Raw genomic sequence first — 22,109 nt, forward strand, 5'->3', positions numbered from 1 at the left:
GCGGGGTGCCTGCCGGGGTGGGGTGCCTGCTGGAGGGGAGCGGGGTGCCTGCCGGGGTGGGGGGGGAATGCCTGCTGGGGGGGGAGCGGGGTGCCTGCTGGGGTGGGGGGGGAATGCCTGCCGGGGGGAGAGCGGGGTGCCTGCCGGGGTGGGGTGCCTGCTGGGGGGGAGCGGGGTGCCTCCCGGGGTGGGGGGGGAATGCCTGCCGGGGGGAGAGCGGGGTGCCTCCCGGGGGTGCCTCCCGGGGTAGGGTGCCTGCTGGGGGGGAGTGGGGTGCCTCCTGGGGGTGCCTCCCGGGGTAGGGTGCCTGCTGGGGGGGAGCGGGGTGCCTCCCGGGGTGGGGTGCCTGCTGGGGGGGAGCGGGGTGCCTCCCGGGGGTGCCTGCCGGGGTGGGGTGCCTGCTGGGGGGGAGCGGGGTGCCTCCCGGGGGTGCCTCCTGGGGTGGGGTGCCTGCTGGGGGGGGAGCGGGATGCCTCCCGGGGTGGGGTGCCTGCTGGGGGGGAGCGGGGTGCCTCCCGGGGTGGGGTGCCTGATGGGGGGGAGCGGGGTGCCTCCCGGGGTGGGGTGCCTGCTGGGGGGGAGCAGGGTGCCTCCCGGGGTGGGGGGGGATGCCTGCCGGGGGGGGAGCGGGGCGCCCACCAGAAGCCTCCCCAGTCTGGCAAGCTGCTCTTGCCCGTGGGCAGAGAGGCTGGGAAGGGGTCTGGGAGGGGCTCCCGCAGAACCGTGTTGACACGAGAGCCACGTCAGCACAGGTGGTCAATATAAGGACGGTCTGGGGGTGACTCACGTGCAGACTTCTGCCGGAGGGGCTGGAGGGCTGGCAGAGGTCCCACGAGGTCCCGCCGGGTGACCCCGGGCCGGTGCACGGCCTTCTTGTCATTGCTGTCGTCCAAACGGCACAAACGCTTGTGTTCGTTTCTGCTGCATTTAGTAATTTGGATATTGCAATACGCGTATTTTAAAAAAAGGCATTCCCTGGGCGCGTCTCCCCCCTACCTCCCAGACTTGGGAACCCAGGTGCCCGGGGACCATCAGGGAATGTTCTGGGTTTCTCTCAGGCCCCGGGCCCCGGGCCCCGGCAAGGAACCAGAGCTTCCTGTGGTGCGCAGGGTGCAGGGGTGAGGCCTCCGCAGAGAAACAGCTGTGAGCGGGCGCTCTCGTTACCGCATGGCTGTGTGCGCTGCATGTTGAAATGACTGTGGATACCGGGTTAAAGAAGAGTAATGATTAAAATTAATTTCACCCGTCTCTCGCTACTTTTAATTACCCGAGTGGCCCACATTCACTTTTCATCTGGTGGCACCAGTCTAGAGGGCCACCTTCTGCCACCGGTGAATTAGGTCAGCTCCTTTTTTCCCCCTAATGTCTCCAGAGGGGCCTTTGGGAGGGGGGTGCGTCAGGCCCCCAGCCCCATCTGACGAGCCCCGATGGGCCCCCCCGACCCCCTCAACCAGGCAGTGTCCTCCCCACCTTCCCGCTCCCCTCCCCCGACCCGGCCAGCTCTTCCCCCAGAAGCTGGGGACCGGGAACCTGGGAGGAGGCCTTGGGGGTCTCTCAGAACCCCTCCCGCGTGTCCTCGGATCTGGGCTGGGGCAAAGCCTCGCGGGGGCAGGGGAGACAGAGGAGGCCCAGTCCCAGATGGCAGACACTTGGGTGCCCCTGGCCTGAAAACCGCCACCCAGGGGGAGGCCCCTGGGGGCACCGAGCAGCTCTGGGCCTGAGTGAGGTTTTCCTAGCAGACGAGGATATGTTCTGAGGCCGGCTGGGCTATGACCCCGGCTTCGTGGCCCAGAGCGGGGCTTTTCCCGAGAGCAGCCGGTACCTTCCGCCGCAACACAGGCCCGAGGGAGCCGGGTGTGCGAGGGGCTGGCCCGGCTCGGGGTGGCTGCGAGTTCAGGATCTGGGGCTGGCTGCCTGGCCGAACGCAGGTGGGGTGCCGTCTGCCCTTGCAGTGCCCCCGGGCACGCGCACACACTCACACGCACACGCTGGGGCCTCCTGAGCGGGGCAGCCTTCCAGGGAGCTCATCTGTCTTATAGACGCCCCGCCCCCTCTTGGGGCCCCACCAGCCACCCCAGAGTGTTGGAAAGATGTCCCCCATCCGGGGTGCGTCCTGGGCTTAAGATAGGCCCCCTGCTGGATCCGTTGGGTCTTGCGCACCTCCCCCCCCCCCCCCACCCCACGGCGGGCGGCACAGCTCAGAGACCCAAAGCAGCGGGGCCTCCGTGGGACACCCACGCTGGCCTGGGACTCAGCCCCGCCGCAGCCTCGGTGCCCGGCCTGGCCTGAGAGCCGAGCCTGCCAGGGCGTTGTCTCCCCACAAGGTGCGTCTTCTCTTAGCCGCACCCTGCCCTCTGCCCGTCCAGGGCACAGACTGGGCCACCCAGGTGAGCCAGTGCCAGAGGTGGGCAGCCTCCGGGTCCAGTCGCCACGAGGGTCCAGCGTGGCCAGGCCTGGGGAGACCCGCTAAGTGACAGGGCCCACCGCCACCAGGCGAGGGCTTCTGCCAGGGTCCGTGTGGCTGCAGAAGCATCCGGGCCTGGCAGGGGTCGAGGCCGCGCTCAGAGGGGGAGACTCCGGGCCTCCGGCAGGGGCAGCTCCGGCTGGTGGCTGTGCCCTGGCCCTGCCTTCACCCTCTCTGCTGGCCCCGCGCCACGGCCGCCTGTCCCAGGACACCGTGTGCAGCCGGAACAGGGCGTGTGTTTGCTCAGGGCGCCCCACGGGTCCCTGCTCGGCACCCAGGAGCCTCAGCAGGCCGGACAAGGGCCCATTGTGTCCCCAGCTGCCCCTGCCCCACAGCCACAGGCCACAGGGCTCCCACCGGGTCCCCCATCCCCCCCGACTCCGCCCCCGCCTCCTGACCGCACCACCCACCGTCTCCCCGCTGCACGCCCTGGCCTATGCCCCTAGCCTGTCCCTCATCCCAGTCCCCGGCGCCCCTGACAGCCCACACCCTGCCTGCCCGCTGGGCCCAGACCTCCTGGAACCTGATCTCTGGTGCCGCTCCCTGCCTAGACACCACCTGGTGGTGCATCCAAGTGCCCCGGGGCCGCCCCCCTCTCCTCCCCTCTGCCCCACCCAGGGCGGGAGACCCTCTTAACCGACTGTCCCAGGCAGGGCAAGAGCAGAGCAGAGCCCCTCGGGCCGCAGGGGCTTCCCACTGGAGGGGGCCCGAGAGGTGGCAATTGCTTGGGTGGGTCCAAGGGTCCTGGGGGTGGCGGGGGACAAGTGTAGGCCCTCGGTGCCCTCTGTCAGGCTCGGGGCTGGGGTCCCTTCATGGGAGAGCCACACTGCTGCCCAGCGAGGGGGGCGGGGCTGGCTGCGCCGGCCCAGAGAGGAAGCCTGTGGGTGAGGCCTGGTCATGAGCTGTGAGGGCTGCAGCGGCTCGGGCGTCGGGGCCTCGGGGCTTCTCAGTGGACGGGGGCTCGTGGGGGGGCCACCTGCACCCCTCCGGCGCAGGGGCCAGAAGCGGTTGAGGGGGGCACCCACAAGCCAGGATGACCTAAACGGTCCCAGTGACAGGTGGGGAAAGGTGTCACCATCGACCGCAGGGGAGCCCAGGGGACAGGGTGAGCCATGGGGCAGGTGTGTTGTTAATGAGTCATCGGAGCAGCTACCTAAGCGACAGGGATGAACTGACGCGGGCACCCTGCTGGAGCGACTTGGGGTCAGTGGGTCAGCCCCACCAGGGCAGGACCCAGCTGGTGCACCCACGCACTCAGGGGGGCGGGCACACGTGTGTGATCACCCCCCCCCCGCCACTCGGCCGCATTTGGGGGTCTCCAAGGTCCCCCACTGACCCGGGTCTGCCCTCCTCCTGCTCCCCTCCCCCTGCAGCTGTGAGGCTCCTCCTGGGCCCGGCCCAGTGAGGTCTCAGGTGGGGAAACCAAGGCTAGAGGTGAAGGAGGGGGCGGACATCCGTGGGGCAGGCTTGTCCGACACAGGCCAACAGCCAGCCATGTAGAACCGGTCTGACCGTGTGTGTGTGGTGGGGGGGTCATGTCCACGTGTGCACGTGCGCTGGGATCCTGCCAGGAGGCAGGCGGAACAGAGGCCGCAGCGTGCGTCACGGGCAGCACCCCAGGGCGCCCGCCCAGCGGCAGATGGCAGGGCTGGTACCAGGCAGCAGAGCCCCGAAGGCCGGGCCAAGGGGGGGGTGGGGGAGGGGCTGGGAGGCAGCCGCTTTGCTCCCCTCCACAGGTCAGAGACACAGAGACAGACGCACGGGAGGCCACATGTGGCCCGGGGCCTGGCCACCGGGTAGTTGCCAAGACGCCCTCTGCGGCCCTGCCCTGGCTCTGCACACCCCACCCTCAGTCCTAGGTCAGCCCGGCCCGTGCCCTCCAGACCCCCGTGCTCGCTGAGAGAAGGCCAGCGTCAGTGTCGACGCGCTGCCCTGCGTCGGCACGCCTGCGGCCACGGTGCCCAGGCTGCCTGGACGCCGGCCCCCCCCCCCCCCCTGCCTCCCTGAGAGCGCCGCAGCCCGGCCTGCGCTGGAGTCACCAAATCCTGGAAGGGAGACTTCAGGACCGCAGACCGTCCACAGAGGCCCTCTGCCCGGCGCGGCCCAGCCCGCCCCTCCTGCCCCAATCCTGGGCTCCTTCCCGCCACCCTGTCCCCGCAGGCCTCGCTAAGACACCTCCCCTTGGCCTGGCTGGCGTCCCTCTGCCCCCACCTCCTCTCCCAGCCTCCCGGACCCTAGATCGTCCCCACGGGAGACGCCCTCCACCTGCGCCCTGGTGGTGCTGGACATGGGGAACGCCAGCCGGGGGCGCAGCCAGCCCCTCCTACCCGGCCTCCGGGACTCGCACGGAGCCCAGGCCTGACCACCCGCCCCAGCTCCCGTACCTCCCCTCCCCTGGCTCCTGGCCCAGTGAGCCCCAGCCTCAGGCGTCTAGCCTGTGATGGGGCGGCAACCGCGGCCTGGCTGGCTGTTTGCACTCCTGAGCCTCAGTTTCCCAATATGTAAACGGGGAGCAAGAGGAGGACAGCATGCCCCATCTCTGCCCTGAGAGCCCCACGTGAGGAGAGGGGTGATGGGCGGGTCCTGCGCAGAGGCCCCAAGAAGGATGCCGGTACCTGGAATCCAGGACCCGAAGGACGGCCCCCAGGCCTGAGCTAGTTCCCGCAGCTGCCCCCCCCCCGCCCCACTTCAGGCCGACATGCACCCCGAGCCTGCCCAGCCGGCCCTGCCCTGGTCCGGGGCTCCGGGCCTTGGGAAGAGGCAAAGCCCTGGTGAAGCCTGGATGGGGGGATGGGAATGGTGTGTTTTAGTGCCTAGAGGTCAGGGGGCATCGGCAGAGGGTCTGGGTGCTAGGAAGGGGCGGGAGACACAGAAGCGGGTCACACCGGGCTGCAGGACACTATGGGCACCCTACCCACCCAGCCCGTCAGGCGCCTCCCCACCCACACCTTCCCCTAGCGGCTCTGTGGGGGCAGACGGCGCTCCCAGGAGACCCATCTTGCAGCTCAGAGAACTGAGGCCCGGTGGCTCTGTCCTTCCTCCACAGGCGAGAGGGAGCCACTGAAGGTTTCCAGCCAGGGAGTGGTGTTCGGAAGCAGGCTCCAGAGGTGTCCCGAGAAGGAGGGCCAGCGGGGGTCGAGAGCAGCAGAGCCTGGGCGCTGGGGCTGGGGGAGGGCCGGGCGGGGGTGGGGTGGACACCGGGGCCACTGTAGTTGGGGGGGGGGGGCCTCGGCCCTGGGTCCCAGAGGAGCTGCCTCGCCGGCCTGGGAGGGACTCCAGGGCCGGGTCGAAACCCCGGACTGGCAGCGCGTCCCAGAAACCACAAGTCAGCGGCTCCCCTCCCGCTGACGCTGCCTGGAAAGCCACTCTGGGAACGCCCCGGGTGCGGCACAGAGACGGGGTGAGAGGGCAGAGGGTCAGTGTCGGATATTGCCCGGGGCCCTCAGGGGAAGGACCGAGTCCCCAGGGTGGGGCCTGGGCCGGAAGGGAGGAGCCCGGCCTGGCTGCGTGTGGGGGGCACCTGCAACGCCCCATCGGGTCTCCCGGGCAGTGCTGGGTGATGACAGGCTCAGCGCGGAAGCCCGGGGGGCCCAGACCCCCAAGGGGCTGACGCTGCTGTGCTGTTGATGAAGGAGAGACAAGGCCCCCGTCTGGAGCCCAGCCAGGCCCTGGGGGGGCCCCAAAAGGAGGTAGAGGGGGCTGGCACAGGGTCCACTCTGGGCCAGGTTGGCTCTTAGGCACCTCTTGGTTCCCCCCCACCTCCGGCCCCCTGCGCAGGGCTGCCCCCCGCCCCCCCCCACCGTGCCCTGAGGAAACTGCCCCCCCAGGGCAGTGGGGGGGAGCCAGGCCCACAGGAAGCAGGAAGGGGGTCTGGGCAGGGAGGCGCTGGTGGCTTGGGATGGGGAATTTCTTGGGCGTAGGGGAGCTTAGCCAGAGAGTAAAAGCACAGAATTCTTTCCATTTCTCTGTGGTGACTCAGTAGCTGTTCCCCCCCCTCCCCGCCCCCCACCCCGGGTGCCTGCGTCAGCCCCCGGAAGGCGCCTGACCCCTAGCGTGGAATGAGCGCCCCCCCCTCCCCCCCCCGCTGTGCTGCAGCCCAACTTCTCTTCCCAGTCAGGTGTGGCCTGGCCCAGCTCAGCCCCCACCCTCCACCCTGCGCTGCTCTCCCCGTCCTGGTCCCCCACCCTGGCCACACCCATCTCCAACCCAGCCTGGACTCCAGCCTCCAGGCTCCAGGCTTTCATAGGGCGCTGGGCCCTGGATCCCAGCGTGGGTGCCAGTGCCGGCGGGGGGGGGGGGGGGGGGGGAGGGTCCACACAGGGTCTGCGAGGCCCTGCCCGCAACCCCACCGTGACTCAGTCGTCCTGCTTCGAGCCAGGGGGCTGCTCCACCTCCCAGGGTGCTTGAGCTGGCTGGGAAGGGGCTTGGGAAGACGGGGAGCACACGTGATAAGGAGCCCCCGTGCTGGAGTGCCCACCACGGACATCTGGTCACCACCTGCCTGGTCCACACGGGCTGGCTGGCCTCACGCACACAGACCCGTGTGCTCACCTGTTCACAGTGCTTTACCTATCGTCTGAACCCTGGTGCAGGCTGACCAGCCGCTGGGAGCTCTGTGCTGTCCTCCCGGCCAGACTGGGTCCCTCTGAGCTCCTGGGCCCCAGAATACCTGGGGAGCCCCGCCGTGGCCCAGTCCCACTTGGGGGTCAGCAGGAGTGAGCAGGGGGACGCGGGATGGGGGCATCTCCTCACCAGAGGCCTGTTCAGCTTCTGCGCTGGCTGGGGTCCTCCCTGGCCCTGCCCCCCCTTCCACTGTCACTTTCAGGAACAGGGGAGTGGCCCTGAGGTGGAAGCCAGCCCAGCTGCTTCTTTTGAACCAGACGCTCTGTCCAGGTCACCTCCTGCCTGGGGACAGAGACAGGGCCTCGGTGGGCTCTCTGGCCGCCCCCAGGCTGGGTTGGAGCTTAGACTCGGGGTGGGGGGCAGAGCCACAGCAGCCCCAAACCCTTTCTCCTTTACCTGCCCTCCATGCCCCCTCCCCACAGAACAACATGATAAGCCGGGAAAGTCCTCTAGCCCAGGCTTGGGGCTCAGGGTGACCAGACGGTCCTCTTCCTCCCTCACGGGTGCGGCCAGCAGCCCCTGAATACCGACCTCCCGCAGCGGGCCCACATCCTGAGCCCCCACACTCCTGCCGTACCTTGGGATCCGAATGCCCACGTGCCTCTCAGTGCCCAACCCCGGCCGGCACTGGGGACGCTTCCGGGAGCCAGAGCTGGTCCCTCTGGCAAAACCCGCAGCGAGGAGGGTCTGGAAGGCTAGATGGGGCCTCCTGGGGCTCACCTGGCAGATGTGCTCTGCCCTGCCCAGCCCGGCTCCAGCCTGTGGCCCCCGGGGTCCGGCCCCTGCGCACGGCCCGGGTCCACCCCCAGCGGGCACGGAAAGCAGGGGCCGGCTGAATCTCGGGTCCACGGATGCTTGTGCGCCACCTCAGGCCTCCAGGGTGCTGAGCACCTCACGGGCCTCAGCCAGTGCCCGTCTTGTCCTTCAGCCAGGAGCAGAACTTTGGGCCACACTGGACCTTCCTTGGAACCACTGACACGCCTGGGCATCGGGGGACTCGCTCCAGGCTGGCTATTTCCGAACCATTAAAGGAGAAGACCCACAGTGCTCCCCGGCTTACCGCCTCAGAGCTGTGTGGGTGCTGCCTGGGGCCGGCAGGGAGGGGCCAGCTGAGGCCTGACCTGAAGTTCTCCCCAAGCCTCACCTGTTCTTGGGTGGAGCTCCTGCCCTCGCAGTGACGGTCTTCTATGTGCTCGGCTGGGCCAGTGGCCACCCGTGGGCTCATCCTTCCCGAGGCGTCCCCCTCAGTGTCCCTGAAGACTACTGCTGTCTCTGCTGTAGTATGAAAGCAATACCCCCACAAGGGCTGCAGTGGGGGTATGTGAGTGACGGAGCACAGCGGGTATGCAGGAAGTGCTCGCTAAACGCACATATCCAAGGCCATACTGTGTCCCGAGCTCATGTTTGCCGTGACCAGGCCCTCAGGGGGTCTGTGCTCCGGACACTCTGGGGGTTCATTTGCAGGGGACAGTTCCTCCACGACCTGAGTGTGGTCTGAGTGGCCTGGGCCAGTCCTGGGACTGGCCCAAGACTACGTCATCACTGCTTGGGCCCCGGGGCCCCAAGGTCCCTGAATCCCTCTGGGACTCAGGACACCAGCCCCGTCCGCTCTAGAGAGACTCCCTGACTGGCTCCAAATGGCACAAGTCTGGTCCCCACACCTTTGGCCCCGCTGTTGCCCCAGCCTGGGCCCCGGAGGTCACAGGTGCTGAGAGCCCCCCACGCCCTCCCTCTGTTCTCTGTCAGCCTTGGAGACACGGCTGAGTTGGGCCTCCTCCTCCAGGAAGATCCCACACGCGACCACTGCCTGTGTGGATCCTGGACCCTGGCCAGTGGGAGCTCCGTGCAAATCAGAGGCAAACCCAGGCAGAGCCAGCTTCTGGCTCCTTGGGGATCACCCTCATAGCCCCTGCCACACCCCACCCTTGTCTGCATGCTGGAGGTTGGAGTGGAGTGGGGCGACGGTCCCGTCCAGCCTGGACGTCATCCACAGAGGCTGCAGGACTTTCCCTGGCTAGGTTCTCAGAGGCTGCACCCGGTCCTGGGGGGACAGGGTGTGGGGTCGCCGCAGAGGGTGGCACGGCCACCCTAGCCCCTGGGGCCCCAGGCCCCCAGGGCAAGCAGGAGGGATGTGGGACAGCCCTCCCCTAATCCAGGCAGGGCTCCTTGGCCTTGAGGTTCTCAGCATGGTGGGGGTGGAGCTGCCCGGGTGAACTGGGCCCGGTCCCACGTCTCCCGGTCCCGGGGAAACCCCTGACTCTATCGATGAAATCCAGGGCCCGTGCCCAGGACAACAGACGGAGACCCCGCAGTCATGTCCATCGGAGGCCTCCTGCGTGCCGTGGGAAACACCTCACAGGCACCTCACTGGGTCCTCCTTCCGGACCCACACGAGGGTGATCAGAGTCCCCGCAGACGGGGAGGCCCAGGTGAGGAGAGGTTGGGGATGTGCCCATGGTCCTGGCATGGGCTGGTGGCAGAGCAGGGACTTGGCCGAGGGGTGGGTGGGGACCAGCTGAGGCTACTCAGCTTGGGTCAGAGGGCGGTCCCAAGGGAGGGAGGAGATAGGCCCTAGCTAAGTGGCCGGGGAGCTGATGCCCACCGTCCGGGGCCAGCCTGGTCCCCGTCGCTGGCCTGAGGGTCTCTGTGGGGAGAGGGTTTCTGTGGGCAGATGGTCACCGTTCCCATCACCGCCACCCTCAAGGCTGGGCTTGGGGTGTCCAGTCCAGCTGTGCTCGGGTCAGCTCTACTGGGGACCTGGCCCCTCCCCAGGTTAGGCCTGGACCCTCCCCCGGCTTCTTCGGTTTTTCAGGCCCTGCCCACCAGAAGCAGGGGCAGCCGTTGCCAGGCCTGAGGGGGCTCGCTGGCTAAAGGGTCCACGGTGGCGTGGGTGTGCCATCAAGAGGGGGCGACAGTTCTCGAACGCAGGCCGGCCTTGGCCGGGGGTCAGGCCAGACCGGGGCCCCCTGGGCAGGGAGGCCAGAGTTCACGCAGGCCACCGCCGCCTACTGGCTCCCACGCATTTTCACCCCACCCCAGCCCAGGCCCTAGCCCCGGTCGCCTTTGGGAAATGTTACAAAACCCTGGCCCAGTCCTGCTGGCTCCCCTCCCTAGCGGGTGAGAGGCCACAACGGAGGTGAGGCGAGTGGAGGCCGGAGGGAAGGCCCTTCCGCCTCACCCAGACGCCCCTGCTGCGGCTTGTGCAGGCGCTGGAGGAGGGGCGGGGGCGCCGGGCTGTGTCACCGAGTTCTCAGGGCCCAGCTGGGGGCTGGGGCGGGAGTGGGTGCTGGTACGGAGCTGGGTGTTGTCTGGGAGCCAACAAGCCAGGTGTGCGGGCCCGGGAGAGGACAGACCCGGGAAGGCCAGGGGTTCCTGCAGTCAGAGCAGAGGCCAGAGGTGGCTTAGGGTGGTGGCCGTGACCGTGGGCCAAGTCACCGGGGGGGGTAACCCTGCCGGCCGGGGCAGTCCTGGTGGCAGCATGCTGGCAGAAGGCAGGAGCTGGAAAGACGGGTTGCAGAGGAAGTAGAGGCTGGGCTGGCGGAGGCTGGAAGCAGGGAGGGGGTCCAGGGGGAGCACGGGTGGGCTGGTGGGGGGCGGCTAGGGAGATGGGACAGAGGCATGGCCTAGGTTGAGGGGTATCTCGAGGCCAGGGCAGGGCCGAGCAAACCTGTGGGGTGTCAGGGACAGCTGGAAAGGGGCAGATTGAGGAGGACTTAGTTGTTGGTACGGGGACTGGGGTGGACAAGACCACCAGAGAGCAGGGAAGAGGGCCCGGGGGAGGCCTGAGGGGGCCTGGAGGCTTGGAGGGCAGCCCCCTGTGTGTGCCCTCCCTCCCCGCCCCCCCTTCTCCAGCTCTGTGGGCATGTTCAGAAGCGTGTGAGCGAATGTATGTTTGCACCAGTGTGTCTGTGCGAGGTTTGTGTGTGTGCAGGAGACACAGAGTGTGAGTGACCCAGGCCATCTTCTGTCCACTTCCCTCTCCCTTCGTTGTCCCGGAGACGAGCCTGGCTCCAGTCACCATAGCAACAGTGCAGCCCTCCTGCCAGCAGGATAGGGTGACCCACGGGCCGGCTGTTTCCAGCACCAGGGGCAGGGACCCTCTCGCAGGGTCTGCCCTATGGAAGCCGGCTGTGGCTGCCACTCTCGGCAGGATGGTCCCGGGATGGAGACACCCTTAGCACGCTGGCCTGACCTCCGACGCCTTCAAGGACCACGGGAGGCCAAGGGACAGGGCCTGGCTCTCCGTGGTCGGTGGGGCAGCAGGCTGAGGACCCGGCACCTCAACCCCAGTCGAGCCCACCATCTGGTGGCCTCTCCTGTCTGTGAGCAGAGTTGTCCCCAGCTCTGCTGCTCATGGAGGTCCTCGCCTGGGCCACACCTGCCTGTGGGTTCCAGAGCTATCTTTAAGGCCCACCGGGTAGGCCTTCAAGAAACCAGGAGAAAAAAACCAGCAGGGACTGGCATTCTACATTGCTGGTGGTGCGGTGGGAACCAGACCTGCAGGGATGGGATGGCCTGGGGTCATCTCCAAGAGCCACACCCAGGGCAGAAGGGCAAAAGCTCCTTGACTCTGATCCGGCTTTGCACCACCCCTACCAAGGAGGACAGAGACTCCACAACTGGGAGAATCCCTCGGAGCCTCCGTCGGCCAAGCTGAGAAAGGGGTGGGTGGTGCCCCCCTGCAGGGAGGGGCAGGGAGAGGTCCCCAGCACCCTGCCAGAGTGGACCTGGGGCCCTGGGTGGCTGCACAGGCAGAAATACCGGCCCCCTGCCCGCTCCTCAGGCCAGAGGGAGGCCGAAAGAGACCCTGACAGCCATGGGCAGGCCCTGGTGGAGGGTCCGGGTCCAGCACGATCCCTCGCAGAGCTCCCAGTCGGGGAAGGCTAAGCACACACTGGCCCACACGTGCACACACACACAGGCTCGCACGACAGCACATGGGCAACACACAGGGGCAACACACAGGGCGGTGTCTACAATGGATAAGGGCTCTGAGAAAATCCCCACCCCAGAAAAAAAGGCTGCCTCCTGCCCTGTCCGCTACCTCCCAGACGAGGCCAGCAACCCCTTCCCCACTCCTGGAGCCTTCCAGAGGCTTCCACAGATGGCCCAGACCATCCTCAGAGCTTGAGGGACTGTAGACAGGACACACATTCATTCCACCGCTTTCTGAAGAAGTATGAGTGAACCCTGCTCTGAGTTTGGGGAGACTCGAGGTTTTCAGACCAAGACCGGGGAGCTGGGGGTGAGGGGGTGCTCCGCCCCTGGGATGCTGGCCTCCCAAGGCTAACTCCCAAGATGAGGGACCCACAGGGCACACGGGTCCAGGGCACGTGAGGAGGACTGGCCTGGAGATTCACACGATGGACTGGGGCACACCAGAGAGGCCACCGGAGACATCAGCTCCTGTCGGTGGAACCAGGCCCATCTCAGAACCACACCTTGCCGTGGTTATCACCTACACCCAGGACACCCTCCATCATTCCCACCCTCCCCAGCCCAGCGCAGGCGGAGGCTGGGTCCAGGAACCCATTACAGCCTGACCTGAGGTTTACTACTCTCTGGCGGACGGGTCCTGGGACCCTCTGCTGGTCCTCGGGAGGACCCACAAGTGGACGATAGCCCACAACAGGTGCTGTGTGGATTTGGCTGAAGGGGTGGGCTCCTGCCCTCTACCTTGGATCTGACCCTGTGGGGCCCCCTGCCCTCACAGGCCCATGCTGCAGGAGGACGGTGGACAGAGTTCCCGTAGCAAGAATCTGAGAGCTGGATCAGTGAAGGGCCTACTTTCTGCCCTGGGGCAGAAACAGTGGCAGCGAATGGCAGTGAAAGGGGGGTGGCTTGGGGGAGGTTGGGTGTGCTGCGGGAGCCAGCGGGCCAGCCCAGGCCCCTGAGGCCCTTGAGTGTGCATCCTCGGGGGGCACACCTGAAGGGGAACCCAAATGGGCCCAGGGATGTGCCTGCAATGATTAGACCCCAGGATGGATGGCAGGGTCCACAGAGAGCACCTGCAATGCCAGCGCCTCGGCCCCTTGGCTCCCCACCCCTCAACCCCCTTCGAGACAGCGGGGCGGGGGGGTGGGAGGGGATGGGGGTGGGGGGAGACTGCGCTACTGCTACTGTAACTGGCAGACAGCGGCTCACATTCGAGTCCTGAGCAGCTCAGGCTGGTGACCTTGGGCCGAGGTCAGCAACCTTCAAGGTTGGACCACTCCACACAGGTGATTCTGTGTGGTACTGAGGTCAGGGAACAGGCTCGGGTCCAGACTACAGCCATGTGTAGTGGTCAAGGTGGAGTCCCTCGGAAAGGTGGTCAGCAGCTGGACCTGGAGAACAGCCAGGTGGGAGGAGGGCAGAAAAGGGTGCTCTAGGCATGGGGACAGCAGAGCAAAGGTTCCAAGGAGGGGATGCGTGGTCAGGGACCTCAGGCTGCGGGCTCGAGGTCAAGTCCCGGTCAGAACAACGGCCCCGGGGTGAACCGGGGACGGGGGGTGGGGGGGGTGAACCGGGGACGCCGGAGACAGGGTCAGCGCTTCGCCCGCGCCACGGGCTGCGATCTCCCGAGCGCAGCCGCTGAGCGGGGGTCCCCGAGAGGGCGGCACTGCCTCCTCGGGCTGGGCGCGGAATGCCGGACACCTATTCGCACGGTCCGGGGCCCACGGGGGTCGCCTCCAGGACTCCCGCCTCTGCTCGGAACCCTGAACCTACAGCAGCCCGCGTGGTCTAGCTGTCCGCTGGGGACGCGGCGGAGGGGAGCGCGCGTTCTGCGGGTGACCTTCCCCGGCAAGGCCTGGGGCGGAGCTGGTGAGTCCCTGCTCCGCCCCACACACCACCATTGGCCGGGGCTTCGGGGCCCTTTGAAAACCCCGACTTCTATTGGCTCCCGCGGCCCCGCCCCACACGTCTCGGCCGCCGCCCGCGCAGGAGCTGCGCGTGCGCGGTGTGTGTGCGCGCGCGCGCGGGAGGGGGGTGACGTGTACCGCCACGCCACTCTGTGCGCCTCCGCGGCTCCACTATAGCGAGCTAGTTCCGGGCGTCTCTCCGCGCACCCCTGGCCCACCAGACCGCGCCAACCCCAGGTGGAGGCGCCCGGCCCGGCCAGGCCGTCGTCTCGGCCGCCCGCGCGCGCCCCCGGGAGCGCCCCCGGTGCTCAGACCCCCGCGGAAGGGGGCGGGGTTTCCGATCGCCCCGCCCCCGCGGAGGGATACGGTCGCCGCGGCCCAAAACCCCGGGGCGAGGCGGCCGGGGCGTGTGAGCCGCTCGCTGCTGCGCGCGCACGCGGTCCACGCGCGGCTCGGCCCGGGGCCCCTGCGCCGCGCGGACTGCCTCGCCCGAGCGGGTCCCCGCGCTTCCCGCCTCGCCGCCGCGGCCGACTCCGTCCGAGGCTCGGGGCTCCGCGCGGCGCCGGGAGGCCGCCCTCTCGCGTCTGCTGCCGCGCGGGGAGCCGGGCCGGGTGAGAGGCGGCGGAGAGCCCGGGGGCCGCGGGCCCGCGCCCCGCTGCCGCCCGCGATGCTGCTCTCCAAGTTCGGTTCCCTGGCGCACCTCTGCGGGCCAGGCGGCGTGGACCACCTCCCGGTGAAGATCCTGCAGCCAGGTGCGCGCGGGGCTGGGGGGCGCCGGGGGCGGAGGAGCCGGGGCGCCCGGGCCGGGGGAGGGGGGACCGGGCCGCGCCGGGCCGCACCAACCCCACCCGCGCGCGGTCCCCACAGTTAAGGCGGACAAGGAGAGCTTCGAGAAGGTGTACCAGGTGGGCGCCGTGTTGGGCAGCGGAGGCTTCGGAACAGTCTACGCGGGCAGCCGCATCGCCGACGGACTCCCGGTGAGTCGGGCCGCCGGGCGGACCCGGGTTTCTCGCCCACCGCGCGCGTCGTCGCGTGTCTTCGGGCCTGACCACTCGCGTCCTCCCCCCAACCCCCGTCCCCAGGTGGCCGTGAAGCACGTGGTGAAGGAGCGGGTGACCGAGTGGGGCACCATCGTAAGTGCGGGCGCCGTGGGGCGGGCCGGGGCCGGGGTCGGGGCCGCTGCGGCGCGGCGCGCGCTGACCACCGTGTCCCGCAGGGCGGCGCGGCCGTGCCCCTCGAGGTGGTGCTGCTGCGCAAGGTGGGCGCGGCGGGCGGCGCGCGCGGCGTCATCCGCCTGCTGGACTGGTTCGAACGGCCCGACGGCTTCCTGCTGGTGCTCGAGCGGCCCGAGCCGGCCCAGGACCTCTTCGACTTCATCACGGAGCGCGGCGCCCTGGACGAGCCCCTGGCGCGCCGCTTCTTCGCTCAGGTGCTGGCCGCCGTGCGCCACTGCCACGGCTGCGGGGTCGTGCACCGCGACATCAAGGACGAGAACCTGCTGGTGGACCTGCGCTCCGGCGAGCTGAAGCTCATCGACTTCGGCTCGGGCGCGCTGCTCAAGGACACGGTCTACACCGACTTCGACGGTGAGCGCGCCGGCGGCGGCGGCGGCGGCGGCGGCGGGCGGGGGCGCCCGGAGGGGCCGGTGACTGTTGGAGGCCGCGCGCGCCGGGAGCGGGCTCGAGGCGGGCGGGCGGGCGGGGGCGGGGCGCGCGCGGGCGTGCGCCGGGAGTGCCGGGGCCTCCCCCTGCGCGGGGGCGGGGGCCGCGTGCGTGCCGCGCGGGGGCGGGGGCGGCGGCGCCGCAGAAATCCCCGCATTGCGGAGCGCGGGGAAGCCGGGGCCGCCCGCCCCGCCCGCCTCCCGAGCCTCGGCTCGCATCTGTTTGTTGTGAAACCCGAGCCCTCGCTCATGTGACCCGCTCCTCCCCCGGCCGGGCGGGGTGGCTGGGGAGGCCGCGCGCCGGGTTTTTCCAGGGTGATGACGGGCAGGATTTCGAGGCCGGCTGCCTCCCTGCCTCCCGCGGCCCGGGCCTCGGAGGTGACTCGGTAGAGCGCAGGGTCTCGGTGCTCGTTTGGTGGGGCGCCGGCCCCCCTACCCCCCACCCCCGGGCGGACGTCCTAACCCGCGTGCGTCCCCCCAGGCACCCGGGTGTACAGCCCCCCGGAGTGGATCCGCTACCACCGTTACCACGGGCGCTCGGCCACGGTGTGGTCCCTGGGCGTGCTGCTCTACGACATGGTGTGTGGGGACATTCCCTTCGAGCAGGACGAGGAGATCCTGCGAGGCCGCCTCTTCTTCCGGAGGAGGGTCTCCCCAGGTGCGTGCCGGCTGCGGGGAGCGCGGGGAGCACCACCGGAGCCCGAGGAGCCCGCCCCCTCCTGACCGTCCCCCCTCCTCTCCGCAGAGTGCCAGCAGCTCATTCAGTGGTGTCTGTCCCTGCGGCCCTCGGAGCGGCCGTCGCTGGACCAGATCTCCGCACACCCCTGGATGCTGGGGGCGGAGGGTGGCCCCGCAGAGAGCTGTGACCTGCGGCTGCGCACGCTGGACGCGGACGACGGGGCCAGCACCACCTCCAGCAGCGAGAGCTTGTGAGGAGGGGCCCGGGCCTGGCTTGTGGAGCCAGAGGGACCCACCCCACCCGGGCTGGCTGCTTCCTGCACAGGCAGTGACCTCTGACTCCTGGTGACCTTTGCCTTCGGCACCGGGCTGTTTCCTTCGCTTTGAGTGCCTTTTCGAACGCTGCTCTCGCGGGACTTGGTCTTTTCAAGCTCTGTCTGTCCAAAGACGCTCCGGTCCAGGCGGGGTCCCGTCCGGCCTGGCCTGGGCAGGTGTGGGGCCCCGAGACCGTCCCTCTCTTGTGCTGCTCCGGGAGGCAGGCCTGTTGGACTGTGTCGGACCAGGAGCATGTCCTGTGGCCTCAGCTCACGGGGGGGGGGGGGGGGGGGGGGGCCACGGGGCCTCCGGTGCCCGCTCCCCCCCCCCCCATTCCCGCGCCCGCTTGTCCGTCAGTGTTCGTCCGGGCACGTCTGTGCACTAGCAATGCAACGTTGGGGCCTCCGCCGCCTGTGCGCGCGCACGTCTATTTATGGTCTGACCCTGAGGAGGGCTATTTATTGTTTAATTTATTTGCGGGCGTTCCCTCCTCCCGGCGCCCCCACCTTCTGCAGGCCCCGGGGTGGGGGTGGTGGCCGTGTGTGTGGACCCCAGGTCCCGGTCCTACCTGTGTCTGTCGGAAGGTGGACTTGTACAGTGGCTAATTTGGGGGGAGAGGGTGCCTCCCCCACCTCGTGGCTCTGCGCCTCGGGCGTGGGGGGGGTGGGGTGGGGTTTAAATTATTGACCTTGTACAGTCCGCTTGTTGGCTCTGGAGGCTGGGGGGGGTGGGGGGACAGAGTCTCAAGCCTTTAATTTATTGTAGCAGCTGTCTCTGTAGTCCAGGTGCACGCGCACCGTGGATGGGGTTTCTTTCGGTTCAAAAGTGAGATGTCTGGAGATCCTATTTTTTATACAGGTATTTCAATTAAATCGTTTTTGTATATAACAGTTACTCCGTGTTTATGAGGCAGGGAGGCTGCGGGGAGGTTTGGAGGAAGGGGCCTGGGGTCTCTGGGCAGCCCCCTCCTCGTTCTGTGGGGAGGTAGCACATGGTGCGGACCTAGGCTCTTTCCTTGGCCTCCTTGCCACCCCGTTCTCGCCCCCCACTCCCCAAGGGCAGGAGGCTGTGCTATCAGGGTCTTCTGGGAGGGGGGCAGGGAGCCCCGGCCTGGGATGACGTTGCCACCGCTAGTCTGGAGGCTGCGTCTGGGGGTGGCCGCAAGGGGACCTCCGGTTTCTGTTCCCGGGGATGCCTAGTCAGCTGTGGGAGGAGGAAACGGCCCTTGCTCAGGCCACGTGGGCAGAAGCATCCAGGGAGAGGCGTCCGTGCTGTTCCATAGATGGAGGGAAGGGATTCTGAAGGATAAGTAGAAGTTTGTTGGGTGGAGGGTGTAAGAAGACATTCCCAGCCCAGAGAGCAGGGGTGGGTGGGGTCAGGGGGCAAGTGCTGGCTGGTTGGGCCTTGGCCTGACGGTTTGAACGGTTAGGGTAGAAGCCGCGGCCAGATTCAGATGCGGAAACACGGGCGAGACACCACGCAGGGCAAGCTGAGCGGGGGTCTGGTCACGTCCCGCCCCTCTGTGGGCCCTCTGTGGGGCCATCTGCTCAGCAGCCCCTGGTGATGGGACAGCGGGGCACCTGCTGGGTGACCGTCTTGTGTCCCGGGTCCCCGCACACAGCTGGAGGCCTGTCCCTGTGTCCCACAGCCCAGGTGCCAGCCGTGTGCCTGTGCTCAGAGCATGCACACCGTTGTGTGCCTGCCGGCGCGTCCCTGGGAGCACAGGGTGAGATAAAGGGAGCATCTTGAGACCACAGGCAAGAGCAGACAGGAAGTTTTACAAAGCAGAGCTAGAGAAAGTGAAGCGGGGGGGGGGGGGGGGGGCGCTGTGGTGGGGCCTGGGCCCTGCAGGGATTCAGTGGGCGCTTGGGGCCTGCTGGGGCCTGGCCGGCCTTTCCTGAGGAATCATTAAGGCTCAGGGGTCCCCAGGGACCCCCGAGCAGCTGCGTGGGGAGACAGTGCACCTGTTCCCTGGCCCTGGCAACCCCCTGACTCGCTGGGGCTCTCCGTGCTTCCCCCACCCTCTGCGAGGACAGGGCCCTTCAGACAGCCTTGCCCGTGTGGGCTGGAGCTTGTTGGGGGAACACTCGGAGAGTTGAGCGTGGTGTCTCTGCGGCATTTGGGCCTCCGCCCTCTGCTCTGGTGACAGTGACTCATGCGTCCCTGTGATCCCAGCCCCCCACTTGCCAGCTGAGGATGCTGGGCCGGTCTGGGGCACCGACCCTCGCCCCTCGTCCACCCATCCTCCTCTGTCCATCCGGCCACCCACCTAAAGCTCCAGTAACCCTTCACTGAGCTCATCTTTGTGGGGGACCCCGAGTCGAGCGCTTGCAGAGGGCCGGGGCGCTGAGTGCAGCCTGTGGGGAAGGCGTAAGGTCTGGACGGCCTGAGAAAGGCCGGTCCCCGGTACAGCGGGTATCCTGCCCACAGGAGGCACCTTGTGAGGATGCTCAGGGACACGGGGTCAGAGGCACGTGCGCGGGCAAAGTCCGGAGGTGAGTGGGGGAGGCTCGCCCTGCTTGGTGAGCGCGGAAGCCCCCGCAGGCCGGGCCCGTGCCAGGGGGACACACTGTTCTACGTCCCCGATCCCACGTGGTGAGGCCGTGCCGCTGGCCCAAGGCCACCGCCCACTTATCTGTAAGGCCTGAACGTCCCAAGTCTCCAGGACGTTCAGGAGGGGCCTGGGGGACTGTGTGTCCCTGAGTTTGCCCCTGGGACAGAGGGCACGGCGCCATGCCGAGTTTGGGCAACGCTGCCCTCCTTGGGGTCCCTGGCGGTCGGGTCTGCCAGCCTCCCCCGAGGCTCCTCAGCCCTTCGGCCTGTGTGCCCAGTGACACCTCTGGACGTGTGGCAGGCTCAGGCTGGCGCTGGGCAGACGGCCCGGAGGGTGGCCATCGATGGGTTCATGGGTGTGGCCACATGGGACGCGGCCCCCTGCCTGCGGCGGGGAGGCCCCTCTGATGGAGGGGAGAGTAGGCAGGGAGAGGGTGCTGGCCTGCGTGTGTCAAGGCCAATAGGGAATGTGGCCTCGGTCTGGGGCCGAGGGTGGGCAGAAGGTGGGGGGCTGACACCGCCCATGCGGGGCCACCCCCACTTCCTCGGCCCAGCCCTGCCCCCCTCTGCCTCAGTGTTGACTGAACAAGCCCGGGCACCCCCAAAGCACCCTTCCCCCTACCTGGCCCGCCCAGTCCAGGGCTAGATGCTGTCTGTACTCCCAGTTCCCAGCTCCAGCAGGCAAGGGCTCAGCCAGGTCGTGCCTGGAGAAACTGAGGCCCAAGTGGCAGGGACCTCCTGTAGGTGCTGGAGTAGGACGCTGGCCCCCCTGTTGTGTCCCTGCACGTAGTCGCCGCTGAGAGCCAGGCTGGAGGCTGGGGGGGGGGGACGGTGGGCCTGGCTGCATCTGGGCCCCCAGGACCCCGGAGAGGCGGAGGGTGCAGCACTGTCTGGGGGGCTTTCCCAGCCCCTTCCCGAGATTTCCGAGAATCCGCTGTGGGCAGAGCTCCGGGTCTGAGGCTCAGGCAGAAGCTCAGAGCTGCGGCTGAGGCAGGCCCTGCCCTGCCCCAACCCTGCCACCGGACCCCCGCTCTCTGTGTGGGCCCCTCACCCTCCTCCCTGCTCCTAGACACAAGCCTGGAGCTCGTCAGGACCCGAGGGGCCGGCCTGCCCCCTGCCCCTCCACCCCCCGGGCCCTGCACTCCTGGCCTCTCCCTGCAGAGGGAAGCGTGGCCAGTTCCCTCTGAACTGAAATGCCAGTTCCCTCTGCCCAGGGGCTCGACTGTCCTGTACCGGGCTGGTGCCCATCTCGCCGTCTTTTCATATCTTGGGTCCATTTAACGTGGAGGGTTCTTTAGAGCCACCGGGTTGAGTTCCCAGGTTCCATCCTTCAGGGACTCCGCCAGGGGTGGCGTGGAACCCAGAAGTCCTCATGGAAGGAACGGAAACCCCGAGCGGCCGCCCACCAGGTTCTGCCGTCCGCTCCTCCGGGCCTTCCCTCCTGGAGCGCTCCCTGTGCTCTATTTGCGGGCGGCTTTGCTTGGTTTGCTCATGGCCAGGCCCTCTGAGGGCGGCTGGGTGGGTGCTGGCTGTGCCCACAGGGTCGGGGGGAGGCGTCGGAGGCCGCCCCTCCTGGCCCCTCACCCACTGGCCTGAGACCGGCCCGGCTCCCGGACGAGAGCGGCTGGGACGCAGACCCGGGTCGGAGCCGTGTTAAGTTTCTTTTCTCCGGTGCAGCCCCCCAAAACGAAACCTTGGTGTGGCTTTGGTGCCAGAGCCTCACAGAAAAGGAAGTGATTCCTGGCAGGGGCCCCGGAGCCCCACCTGCCCCTTCTGGGCATGCAGACCCCAGCTGGCATGCTAACGTGGGAGTCCCCATGCTAACGGAAGCCGTGCCAGGAGGAAACGTGAAGGGGGCAGTTGGGCCTGGGGCCGGCGGTGGAGGCCTGGACGGCCAGGGGCCGTGGGGCCCGGTGGCCAGGAGGGACACCCAGATCAGGGGATGCCCGCACCACACGGGGCCCCGGAGGAGGGGGCGGGGCCGCGCGCCCCCTCCGCAGGCGCCCTGGCCGCTCTGGAGAAGGCCTCTGGAGGGGCCCAGCGCTGGGCACGGGCAGGCCTGAGGTCCTGGGCAAGCCGCAGGGAGGGTGTCGGCCAGGCCTGGCTCCTCTCCCTGGAGCTAAGGGATGGGCCCCCATTCGTCTCCTGACGTCTGGCTGTGGGTGAGGGGGTGCGGGACGCACGGGGAAGTGCTAGCCCTGGGGTTTCTCGGTGGGCCCTTCTCCCCTCCGGAGGCCTCCGATTAGGGGGGCCGGGGGCTCTGCCTTAGCCTCTGGCACGTGACTTCCAGGCCGGCCGGCTTTCCGGGCAACCTTGGCAGAACCCCGGGCTTCGGTTACACAACTGACCCCTGGAGTTCCTGGCAGTCAGGCCCGCCGGGCAGGGTGGGGGCAGGGCCTGCCCCTCCAGCACTGGTCACTGCCCTCCTCCTGGCCTGCTCCCTGCAGGAAAGCTCTTCCCTGGAGGCTGGGCCCCAGACAGTGGCCAGGAGAAGGTGGGGAGGGATGGCAGGTCCAGTCCCGGAGCGATGAATAGGGGCCTCCTTGCGGGGTGGGTCACCTGTACCCAACACCGAACGAGCCAGGTGGAGGAAACCGGGGCTCGGGGGGGTCAGGAACCCCCCAAAGGCCACAAGCAGCCGAGTGGACCCATTTCGTCCAGGAAGGAGGAAGAGGTCACCCTGGGGCACAACCTCGTCTTCCCAGCACGGGACTCGGAGGCGAGCGCCCTCTGATCTGGCCTCTGGCCCTGTCAGCTGTCCTGCTAGGAGGCCGCCAGCCCCGATCTGAGGCTCAGGCCAATGTCTTGGGTCCCGGCCACCTGGCGGGAAGCACCCTCAGGCTTCCCTGCCTTGCCCACCCGTGCTGCCCTGAGCTCCTCACCCAGAAACGCTGTGCTCAGTGACCCCCACCCCACTGGCCACCTCGGCAAGGGGGAGGGGTGGAAAGCAGAGGGGCCAGTGCCCACGGCCAGG

At 68.4% G+C, this 22,109-nt stretch overlaps 1 protein-coding gene across 1 annotated transcript; it reads left to right on the forward strand.

The window, feature by feature from the left end:
- Window positions 1-14,447: 14,447 nt before the first annotated feature.
- On the forward strand, window positions 14,448-16,860 carry PIM3 (Pim-3 proto-oncogene, serine/threonine kinase). Its single transcript, XM_047065481.1, has 6 exons — window positions 14,448-14,681; window positions 14,797-14,906; window positions 15,012-15,062; window positions 15,146-15,515; window positions 16,071-16,247; window positions 16,335-16,860. The coding sequence occupies exons 1-6, from the start codon at window positions 14,597-14,599 to the stop codon at window positions 16,520-16,522; spliced, it is 981 nt and encodes a 326-aa protein (XP_046921437.1). The 5' UTR covers window positions 14,448-14,596; the 3' UTR covers window positions 16,523-16,860.
- The last annotated feature ends 5,249 nt before the right edge of the window (window positions 16,861-22,109 follow it).

Source organism: Lynx rufus, unplaced genomic scaffold (genome assembly GCF_022079265.1).
Source record: "Lynx rufus isolate CCGP_SWC_20201006 ecotype Redwood Valley unplaced genomic scaffold, mLynRuf1.p SCAF_7, whole genome shotgun sequence".
Taxonomy (NCBI): Eukaryota; Metazoa; Chordata; class Mammalia; order Carnivora; family Felidae; genus Lynx; species Lynx rufus.

Excerpts from the sequence above, each read along its gene's own strand:
- PIM3 (XM_047065481.1), top strand. The coding sequence starts at position 14,597 with ATGCTGCTCTCCAAGTTCGGTTCCCTGGCGCACCTCTGCGGGCCAGGC. Across the intron at positions 14,682-14,796 it reads GGTGAAGATCCTGCAGCCAG|TTAAGGCGGACAAGGAGAGC; the intron begins GTGCGCGCGGGG and ends CGGTCCCCACAG. Across the intron at positions 15,516-16,070 it reads GGTCTACACCGACTTCGACG|GCACCCGGGTGTACAGCCCC; the intron begins GTGAGCGCGCCG and ends GCGTCCCCCCAG.